The sequence below is a fragment of the Eretmochelys imbricata genome, chromosome 25 (assembly GCF_965152235.1).
Source record: "Eretmochelys imbricata isolate rEreImb1 chromosome 25, rEreImb1.hap1, whole genome shotgun sequence".
Taxonomy (NCBI): Eukaryota; Metazoa; Chordata; order Testudines; family Cheloniidae; genus Eretmochelys; species Eretmochelys imbricata.
The window spans coordinates 3517733-3528999 of record NC_135596.1 but is presented as its reverse complement, the minus strand read 5'-3'; the positions used below and the strand labels follow the sequence as shown (position 1 = coordinate 3528999).

Below are 11267 nucleotides of genomic sequence, written 5' to 3'. Positions count from 1 at the left end.
CCTGCGATGGGCTGGAGACGAGCTCTGGAAGATTCAGCTCCTTAGGGCAATGGCATTGGAGCATCCTGGGAATGTCTCGTAATGCCGTGTGGGCACTGCCGTCCCCCTCTGACGTCTGGCTGCAGCCCTGGCATTCTGAACGGAGACCTCAGCCACTAATGTGAGTGAAACAAACTACTCCCCCCTGCTGCTACATGAGGTGCCCCCACTCTGAGGTTGCGACTGGTCGCATAACCTGTCAGTCTAATCCAGCAGACAGAGGGCTGTGCATCATCCCAAGGGCATAACATAAGAACGGGGTCACACCAATGGTCCATCTAGGCCAGTAGCCTGTCACTGACAGTGCCCAGCGCCAGATGCTTGGGTGATCCATCCCCTGTCATCCAGTCCCAGGGGCTGGCAGTCAGAGGTTTAGGGACACCCAGAGTATGGGGTCACATCCCTGGCCATCTTGCCTATTAGCCATTGATGGGCCTAGTCTCTGTGAATGTATCTAATTCTTTTCTGACTCTATTTGTACTTTTGGCCTTCACAACGTCTCCTGGCAATTAGGTCCACAGATTGACTGTGCGTTGTGTGAAGAAATGCTTCCTTATGTTTGTTTTAAACCTGCTGCCTATTAATTTCATTGGGTGACCCCTAGTCCTTGTGTTATGAGAAGGGGTAAATAACACTTCCCTATTCACTTTCTCCACACCAGTCATGATTTTATAGACCTCTATCATATGCCCCTTTAATCGTCTCTTTTCCAAGATGACCAGTCCCAATCTTTTAAATCTCTCCTCATATGGAAGCTGTTCCATCCCCCTCATCATTTTTGTTGCTCTTCTCTTTACTTTTTTCCAATTCTAATATGTCTGTTTTGAGACAGGGTAAACAACCGCATGGAGTATTCATGGTGTGGGCATCACTGGTCCCTCTAAGCTGTGCGCGCGCAGACAGATTTGAAACCCCGCGCGCACAGCGAAACCCCATGCACGCAAAAAATGATACATCGGAGCCAGGCCAAAATATCATTTACGGGCAACTTTTGACATTGTTCGCCTGCCATCTATCAACACAGCCAGATTCTACTAGCTGGCAAGGGGGAGAAAAGGAAAGGAGGTTAAATTTCCTTTTTCTAAGTATTTAAAAATGACATTTATAAAATAACATGGTGTAAAACTATTATCACAAATTGCAAATTAAAACTTTTTAAATGTGTAAGCATTTTACTCGCTTGGGTGCATTTGCCTCATGGTGCACAAATTTGAACTCTGCTTCAAAAATTTGCACAGAAGAAATTTTTTGCACACACGGCCTGCCAAAAGTTAGAGGGAACATTGGTGGGCATACCATAGATTTATATAGAGTCATTATGATATTTTCTGTCTTATTTCCTAATGGTTCCTAACATTCTCTTAGTTTTTTTTGCTTGCTGATGCACATTCAGTGGATGTTTTCAGAGAACTATCCATGATGACTTCAAGATCTTTCTTGAGTGGTAACAGCTAATTCAGACCCCATCATTTACACTGCCCCTCTCCTCCAATAGCTAGATTTCATGGGGGAGGTCTGATTTCATGGTCTGTGCTGTGTTTTTCACAGTCATGAATTTTATCGGGTCCTATTTATGAATATGTTGAATAGTACTAGTTCCAGTACAGATCCTTGGGGGACCCTGCTGTTTACTGCTTTCCATTCTGAAAACTCTTTATTCCTACCCTTTGTTTATATCTTTTAACCAGTTACCGATCCATGAGAGGACCTTCCCTTTTATCCCATGACAGCTTACTTCACTTAAGAGCCTTTGGTGAGGGACCTTGTCAAAGGCTTTCTGAAAGTCCAAGTGCACTATATTCACTGGATCCCCCTTGTCCACATGTTTGTTAACCCCATCAAAGAATTCTAGTAGATTGGTGAGGCATGATTTCCCTTTACAAAAGCCATCTTGATTCTTCCCCAACATATCAGATTCATCTATGTGTCTGATAATTCTGTTCTTTATTATAGTGTCAATCAATTTGCCCGGTACTGAAGTTAGGCCAGTAATTGCCAAGATAATCTGCGGAGCCTTTTTAAAAAATTGGTGTTACATCGGCTACCTTCCAGTCCTCTGGTCTAGAGGCTGATTTAAGGTGATATGTTACATACCACAGTTAGTAGTTCTGCAATTTCACATTTGAGTTCCTTTAGAGCTCTTGAGTGACACCATCTGGTCCTGGTGATTTATCACTGTTTCATTTGTCAGTTTGCTCCAAAACCTCCTCTGTCAACACTTCAATCTGGGACAGTTCCTCAGACTTGTCACCTAAAAAGTATGTCTCAGGTGTAAGAATCTCCCTTCATCCTCTGCAGTGAACACCAATGGAAATAATTCATTTACCTTCTCCACTCCAGCCTTGTTTTCCTTGAGTGCTCCTTTAGCGCCTTGATTAGGGGGCATGAAAACGTTTTGCAAAGATTTTGGAACTATCAAGAAGCTGCAGCAGTACCAGAGTCACAGAGCACTTAATGCGGACGGACCGAGCTTCACACTGAGAGGGGTGTGCCCAGCTAGAGGAGCACAGGACATTTCTACTACAGGATATTCAGTGCAGAGGCTTGGGGCTCTCTGGCTGCCTGCTGAAGACAGGCAGCACCAAGAGACCAGCCCATGGGAAGGGCAGGGGCTGTAAACAAGTCAACATTCATTAGTTTTGCAGGTTTTAGTTAAAATGTTGTAAAAGGCAGGAAATTGCAGCTGGTATTTCAAATATTATTTTCATTGTTTTTATGGCAGAACTATTCAAGGGCCCCAGCGGTACTAGGTGGACGCATGGTCTGAGCCACTGAGTCAGGCCTATGTACTCTAGGGCCAGTGACTTCCTTCCACCCTTTTCTGAAGCTGGGTGTCCCTGTGCTATGGAGTGGAGCATTTCCTCCCCCAACCATGTTCTCTTTAACTATAACCCGCAGCTCGACTATGCTTCCAACTGATTCCTGCATAACTCGGCAGCAGCGAGAGCAGGCCCCCGCTGGGCACCAGAGCTAACTGTTGCAGAAAAGCCAGGCAGGGATCATAGAATCATAGAATATCAGGTTTGGGAGGGACCTCAGGAGGTCATCTAGTCCAATCCCCTGCTCAAAGCAGGACCAATCCCCAACTAAATCATCCCAGTCAGAGCTCTGTCAAGCCTGACCTGAAAAACCTCTAAGGAAGGAGATTCTACCACCTCCCTAGGTAACACATTCCAGTGTTTCACCACCCTCCTAGTGAAAAAGTTTTTCCTAATATCCAACCTAAACCTCCCCCACTGCAACTTGAGACCATTACTCCTTGTCCTGTCCTCATCTACCACTGAGAATAGTCTAGAACCATCCTCTTTGGAACCACCTCTCAGGTAGTTGAAAGCAGCTATCAAATCCCCCCTTATTCTTCTCTTCCACAGACTAAACATCCCCAGTTCCCTCAGCCTCTCCTCATAAGTCATGTGTTCCAGTCCCCTAATCATTTTTGTTGCCCTTCGCTGGACTCTCTCCAATTTATCCACATCCTTCTTGTAGTGCAGGGACTAAAACTGGACACAGTACTCCAGATGAGGCCTCACCAATGTCGGATCTCCAGGACCAACCCACCAGAGTTTTAAGGTACATATTTAATGCAGAATTTCTTGATTGGTTAAATTGCCTAAGAACTCACACTTCATGAAGAAAAGGATCAGAATGCTCCTCAGATAAACTCTCAGCAAGACACAGTGGCTTGATCATCGGCTTAGCTGGATAATTGCCTCCGCCTCTTGTATTGTGTCAGTCCCATCCCTCATTGCGTCCCAAAGCTAGCTCCTCCGGTCCCTCTCTGCTACCCTGAAGACAAGATCCATGCACAGAGGGCTGTGTTGTTTTCCCAGCAGACAGGGGCTATTGGGACATATTACACAGAGCTGTATTCTACAGATCCTCTCCCCCGTTGTCCTCTCTCTAACTCTAGTAACTCAGCTAAGGGCTCCTATTGGCTTTTATCATTTCATGTCGAACCGTTCAGTGCCTCTTTCCAGGTTCCAGATTTAAGCTCTGCCTCCGCTTCCTGGAGTTTACACTCTAACCCTCCATTTTCTCTTCCTACTCCATGGCAGCCCTGCTCCGTAAATGCTCTAGCCCAGCTTAGAGGGATGTTTACTGTTAATTTAACATTACCAGGCTGCACTTTGCCGTTAATGCAGAGTCCTGGGCCTGGCTCTCGCCTCCACTAGGAAATTAGGCTGATATAACTAGGTCTAAGAGGTCTGAAAAATTCACAGCCCTGAGTGGCAGAGTTCATAGAATCATAGAATATCAGGGTTGGAAGGGACCCCTGAAGGTCATCTAGTACAACCCCCTGCTCGAAGCAGGACCAATTCCCAGTTAAATCATCCCAGCCAGGGCTTTGTCAAGCCTGACCTTAAAAACCTCTAAGGAAGGAGATTCCACCACCTCCCTAGGTAACGCATTCCAGTGTTTCACCACCCTCTTAGTGAAAAAGTTTTTCCTAATATCCAATCTAAACCTCCCCCACTGCAACTTGAGACCATTACTCCTCGTTCTGTCATCTGCTACCGTTGAGAACAGTCTAGAGCCATCCTCTTTGGAACCCCCTTTCAGGTAGTTGAAAGCAGCTATCAAATCCCCCCTCACTCTTCTCTTCTGCAGGCTAAACAATCCCAGCTCCCTCAGCCTCTCCTCATAAGTCATGTGTTCTAGACCCCTAATCATTTTTGTTGCCCTTCGCTGGACTCTCTCCAATTTATCCACATCCTTCTTGTAGTGTGGGGCCCAAAACTGGACACAGTACTCCAGATGAGGCCTCACCAATGTCGAATAGAGGGGAACGATCACGTCCCTCGATCTGCTCGCTATGCCCCTACTTATACATCCCAAAATACCATTGGCCTTCTTGGCAACAAGGGCACACTGTTGACTCATATCCAGCTTCTCGTCCACTGTCACCCCTAGGTCCTTTTCCGCAGAACTGCTGCCTAGCCATTCGGTCCCTTGAATGTAGCGGTGCATTGGATTCTTCCATCCTAAGTGCAGGACCCTGCACTTATCCTTATTGAATGAACCTCATCAGATTTCTTTAGGCCCAATCCTCCAATTTGTCTAGGTCCTTCTGTATCCTATCCCTCCCCTCCAGCGTATCTACCACTCCTCCCAGTTTAGTATCATCCGCAAATTTGCTGAGAGTGCAATCCACACCATCCTCCACATCATTTATGAAGATATTGAACAAAACCGGCCCCAGGACCGACCCTTGGGGCACTCCACTTGATACCGGCTGCCAACTAGACATGGAGCCATTGATCACTACCCGTTGAGCCCGACAATCTAGCCAGCTTTCTACCCACCTTATAGTGCATTCATCCAGCCCGTACTTCCTTAACTTGCTGACAAGAATACTGTGGGAGACCGTGTCAAAAGCTTTGCTAAAGTCAAGAAACAATACATCCACTGCTTTCCCTTCATCCACAGAACCAGTAATCTCATCATAAAAGGCAATTAGATTAGTCAGGCATGACCTTCCCTTGGTGAATCCATGCTGGCTGTTCCTGATCACTTTCCTCTCATGCAAGTGCTTCAGGATTGATTCTTTGAGGACCTGCTCCATGATTTTTCCAGGGACTAAGGTGAGGCTGACTGGCTTGTAGTTCTCTGGATCCTCCTTCTTCCCTTTTTTAAAGATTGGCACTACATTAGCCTTTTTCCAGTCATCCGGGACTTCCCCGGTTCGCCACGAGTTTTCAAAGATAATGGCCAATGGCTCTGCAATCACAGCCGCCAATTCCTTCAGCACTCTCGGATGCAACTCGTCCGGCCCCATGGACTTGTGCACGTCCAGCTTTTCTAAATAGTTAAACCAACCTAACTGCCAGCACCAAGGAGAATTCTCCTGTCAATCTAGCTACTGCCTCTCGGGGAGGTGGAGCACCTACAGTGACAGGAGAACCCCTCCCATCGGTGCAGGTAACGTCTTCACGAGATCACTACAGCCGCACTGCTGCAGTGTTTCAAGTGTAGACAAGTCCTCTGTCACTTATTGGGAGAGTAGCTAGTGAGCTGCAGCAGCGATCAGGACCCCAGGGTGCTAGGCACTGTACACACCCATACCCAAGGCAGTCCCTGCCCTCAGAGATTTCCCTTCTAAGATGAGACACAGTAGATGTCTGTAAGACAGAGGCGGGAAACACAGGCTAACAGTGAAACGATTGATTATGAGATGCCCTGGTCACAGCGCCCCAGCCACTGGCGTGGTCCATAGGCACCATGGCAGAGTAGAGCTTTAAGGAGAGATCTGAATCCAGTGTAGTTGGGAGAAAAGCTAATATTCTCGGGGGCGTTAACAGGAGTGTCGTATGTAAGATGCAGGAGGTATTTGTACAGCTGTACTTGGCCCTGGTGAGGCCTCAGCTGTAGTACTGTGTCCAGTTCTGGATGCCTCATGTTAGAAGAGATGTGAACAAATTGAAGAGAGTCCAGAGGAGAGCAAGAAAAATGATAAAAGGTTTAGGAAACCTGAGCTATGAGAAAAGGTTACAAACCTGGGCATGTTTAGTCTTGAGAAAAGACGACTGAAGGACAACTTGGTAACAGTTTACAAATACGTTAAGGGCTGTTTTGATGGCAGGTAGTCATTCTTTCACATCCTCTGATGGTAGGACAAGAAGTAAGGGGCTTAATCGCAGCAAGGGAGATTTCGGTGAGATATTAGGGAAAAACTCCCAGGGCAGTTAAGCCCGGAGTCTGCTTCCCAGGGAGCTTGTGGAATCCCCGTTACTGGAGGTTTTTGAAAGCAGGTTGGACAAACACCTGCCAGGGATGGTCTAGGGTTACTTGGTCCTGCTTCGGGGCTAGATTTGAAGACCTCTCGAGCTCCCTTCCCAGCATGACATTTCTCTGATTTGATGAAGGCAGCTGGCTCAGGACTGTAGGGATTTTTACACTCGTAAAGGGGTAGCACAGGAAAAAAGCACAAAGGTGGTTGTAGGGAAACAAAGCACGGAGTGACTGCCTGTGTGAATGCCCTGTCGTCCCCCCCGATATTAAAGAGAACGAACGGAACAAAATGCAGCCAGGGAATTGCTTCAGCATTTGATTCATCTGGAGAATTCTGAGATGTTTTACTGACATTTTCTTCCCAGTAAGAAAGCGCACAGTTATCTCCTAGCTGCCTGGGCTGGTTTGCCCTGAGCCAGAGCAGGGCCCCGGCCATGTCTACATGGCAAAGAGACACCAGCTGACTTGGGCTGCAGGGCTCTTTCACTCTGTGTCGACTGCCCAGCTTGGGCTGTAGCCCAGGCTCTAGGACCCTGCGGGGTGGGAGGGTCCTAGAGCTTGAGCTGGGCAGTCTACACAGTGATGAAACAGCCCTGTACCCGGAGCTCCGCGAGCCCGCGTCAGCTCATGTCTGGTTGCTGTATGGACATACCCCCCGTGAACAGTCATTGTCCAGGACCAAATGCTTTGGTCCTGCTGTTGATTCAAGGGACGGCATAGAGCAGCATGCCGGTGGCAGCTCAAGACTTTGGCCTTGATCTTCAGAGCCCAAGACGGTTTTGGTCCCAAAGTGCTGAGAGCACCCAACCTCCTGAGGCCTGATAATGGCCCCGGCCACCCTGCAGAGCTGCTGCCTCCCAGCAGCCTAGCGAAGCCCGCGTTAGAGCACAGCCAGGATGGGCCCGTGGTGTTTCTGACGTTAGGGGCTTACTTGGGGGTTGTCTGGTTTTATTTTGGGAACTACTTGCCTAGAGATGAGCACACTGCAAGACATGGGAGAGCAAGAACGCGCAGGCAGCCGCTCAGTAGGGGAGAGCAGGAGCCTGGCTCCCATGGGAAGGTGCTTCTCCGAGTGGCTTTAAACAACCCCCAGAAAGACTGCAGAACAGGAGCTTGTGAGCCCACAAGAGCAGCATCCAGTGAGCGCCAGCGTTGGCCTGTGAGGCAGGGGTTTTCCCTCAATTAACACAGAAGCCCAGTACTCAGGACAAATGGGTTCCCTTCGCAGCCTCCCTCTGTTATGCTGGCTGAGGTACTGAGTAATGGTGATGGAGTTAGGGTCCAGCCTTCTGTGCAAGCCCCCGGCAGGCAGCCATAGGCTTGCTCTCCACCCATGCTGGTTACGTCAAGGGAGAGGCTCATGGGTCAAGCCGAGCAAGGAACGTGCAACATTTCTCAAGGGAATTCAGTCTTTTCCCAACAGCCAAATCCCCAGGCAGACAGTGCTCACCTCAGGCAGCTATGTAATTCAGGGCTGGGTAGTTTTAATTCTCTAGATTGGTTACAGACTACGCCAGGTCCTCAGGTTTGGTATTGTAAATTCAAGCCGTGATTGGCTGACTAAAGCATGTGCTATGTCTGTCACTGGAAGAGCACAGCACCACGTCCAGAACAAACATTCAGGTATGCTGTTGTCACATGGCAATGAGGGCAAATCCTCTGCTTTGCAGGCGATTAAAACCCAGGCCCCGTGCAGAGCAGATTGCTAGGGTCCCCTGGCAGATTACTGATCACCCTCCAACAAGGAAGTGGGGGAAGCTGATTCTGATTTTGGGGGGGCTCAGGCCCAGAATTTGTGCATGAACCAGGCAATCAGATTTCTCTGAGCTGTTCTCACAGCTGTGCCAGTGCTAAAAGACAACGTCCGCCTCACCTCTGCTCTCCCAGCAGTGAATAAAGCAGCGTTTCCACACAGGGCCCAGCCCCGTGGCTGAGATGTGAGTGAGTTCCCATCAGTTTGCTGATGAAAGTGATCTTTCACAGCAACACCTTCTTCCTCAAACACTGAACAAGACCTAAGCCCACCAGCTGCCCTCTCACTGCTGGCGCTGGTCAGACAGAGGGACGCACCTGGCCCATTACTGTGTTCTGTAGTATGAAATTAATTTGTTCAGATATTAGGCACCGATACATAAATTCAAGACAATTTAAAAAAAACTCAAATGACTCCACTGGTAAGAGCACCGGGGTGGAACCGGCTGGACTAAGAGCACATCCATGGCCAGTAAAGCACACACATTTCCCCAGTCCTGGGAGCGGGAGACTCCGGTATGGCAGAGTTGTGCAAGATAATGGGTGCTGTTGAACTTGCCGCATACATCAGACTGTCTGTAACAGCTGCTACAGGAATGATAATGACGCCTGGGCTAGACATTTGATTCCATTTAAATTCACCAAAAGAACTGCTCTGGATGCTCACCGGGAGGTGGAGGGGGGAGAGGAGGAGGAACAGGCAGAATGATTTTCTTGAATTACAAAGCAAAAAACAGCTCTTCTGCTTTGTGCGCATGGAGAATCAGAAAAACCCAGACTCAACATTCCTTTGAATCCCCTATTGGGTAAGTTATCCTCTACCCAAATAAGTCACACCCTTACAAGAATCTTCACTCTTTATTGAAGGAGGCAGCAGAAGAATCTATGAACACGAGAACATCTCAGCTAAACCTCCATTTACCCAGCACCAGTTTGGATTCTGTGCCAGTAAACCTCCTCCAAGCTCTGCAGTCATCACACAGGTCCCAGTGAGAGGCCAGGTGTGCACCTCCACCTGCGGCAGGAGATTGTACCCTTCAATTTATATAGGGCAGGTAAGTGAATCATACCCTCTGCACTCAGTCTTAGCAATAAATAACTGGGTGTGTGTGTGGGGGGTGCTATGTCCCAAGTTGGTTTTGCACCTTATTTGCTCTCTCTGTTGCATCTACAGCAGATAATGCCAACTGCTTGTGTCCATCTCTCTTGTCCCTGGTCAGTATTCTCCAGCTCTGCCCCTTTCTCAGTCACCGCTGGCACTCTGCCCAGGCAAGTACAGCTCATGTGACTACCCCTGGATCTGGGGAGATTCAAACACGAAGACTCTCTAAGCAGTGAGTCCCACCTGCATCAGAAGAGAACTGTGTGTAACACCGCCCGGAGCATGCCTCACTGCTACAGCCAGGTCTGCAAGCCTGCCTGGCCCTGTGTTGATATGGCCCCGCAGGACTCTGCGGAAGGTGCATGTGTGGAGGCATGGTTGCATTTGGTTTGGTAAAGTGCATGACACTGTATCAACAGAAGGCTTATTGGTGCAACCTAGTAAGAGAGCAGCTGACACTGGCATGTCCTGAAAGAACTTTGAGAGCCTTCCAGGGACCTGGAGAGGCTACTTTTGGGTTACTATAGATGCTGACATTGCAAACAATACACGTCACTTTGCTACTGCCCAGTACCCACCTGGGTCCATGTCAGGAAGCACGAGGGAACATGGGGAGGAAAGAGGCCAGCCTCCTCCAGCTAAGATTTAAAAAGGAACCGACAGCAGCTGCTAGTGTCTTAAATCAGTCACACTTAAATCTACTGCACATTCTTACAGTGTAAAGCTAGCGCCGTGCCCAGGGCAGCCATGTCGGTCCCAGGCAGGTCACATCAGGGACTGCTGAAGTGATGGCACACCCAATAGCTGCCTCTTCTGAAAAGGAACCAACACAGACTGTTCCCCACAGCTCCCTCCTTACACTGTAGGTTGGTACAAGTTCAGACATGGCACTGGTGCAAGTGAGAGGTAGAGGAAGCTCTTGGATGGCATTCTTAGAGGATCTGCTCAGTGCTTGAAGCAGAAATGTCCAATAACCTCCAGGCAGCATACGGGTTGAGTTCATCCTGGTCTCTGCAGAGCGCCCACACATACAGCATCCGCAGAACTTTGTCCTGAAACAAAAATTCACTTGTTAGAATTGAAACTACACACTGCAGAGAACACGGCACCGCTGTGGGCTATGAGTCACTCCCCTCCCCCCTCACAGAGAGCACGGCACCGCTGTGGGCTACGAGTCACTCCCCTCCCCCTCTCACAGAGAACACGGCACCGCTGTGGGCTACGAGTCACTCCCCTCCCCCCTCACAGAGAACACGGCACCGCTGTGGGCTACGAGTCACTCCCCTCCCCCCTCACAGAGAACACGGCACCGCTGTGGGCTACGAGTCACTCCCCTCCCCCCTCACAGAGAACACGGCACCGCTGTGGGCTACGAGTCACTCCCCTCCCCCCTCACAGAGAACACGGCACCGCTGTGGGCTACGAGTCACTCCCCTCCCCCTCTCACAGAGAACACGGCACCGCTGTGGGCTACGAGTCACTCCCCTCCCCCCTCACAGAGAACACGGCACCGCTGTGGGCTACGAATCACCCAACCCCTCACAGAGAACACGGCACCGCTGCCAGGCTAGGAGTCCCCCCTACACACACAGAACAACATCGCTGCTATATAAGTCCTACACTCATTTTGTTTTTATCTTTTTTC

The 11267-nt window shown here is 49.1% G+C and overlaps 1 protein-coding gene across 3 annotated transcripts in view; it reads right to left on the bottom strand.

Annotated features, from left to right (window-relative positions):
- Window positions 1-9359: 9359 nt before the first annotated feature.
- TIMM44 (translocase of inner mitochondrial membrane 44) overlaps window positions 9360-11267 on the bottom strand; it is a 53146-nt gene continuing 51238 nt past the window's right edge. For all 3 annotated transcript variants that reach the window (XM_077805352.1, XM_077805353.1, XM_077805351.1), the window contains one exon: window positions 9360-10674. In XM_077805352.1, the coding sequence (XP_077661478.1) occupies window positions 10555-10674 (120 nt within the window). In that variant the 3' untranslated portion in view covers window positions 9360-10554. The remainder of the gene's footprint in view (window positions 10675-11267) is intronic.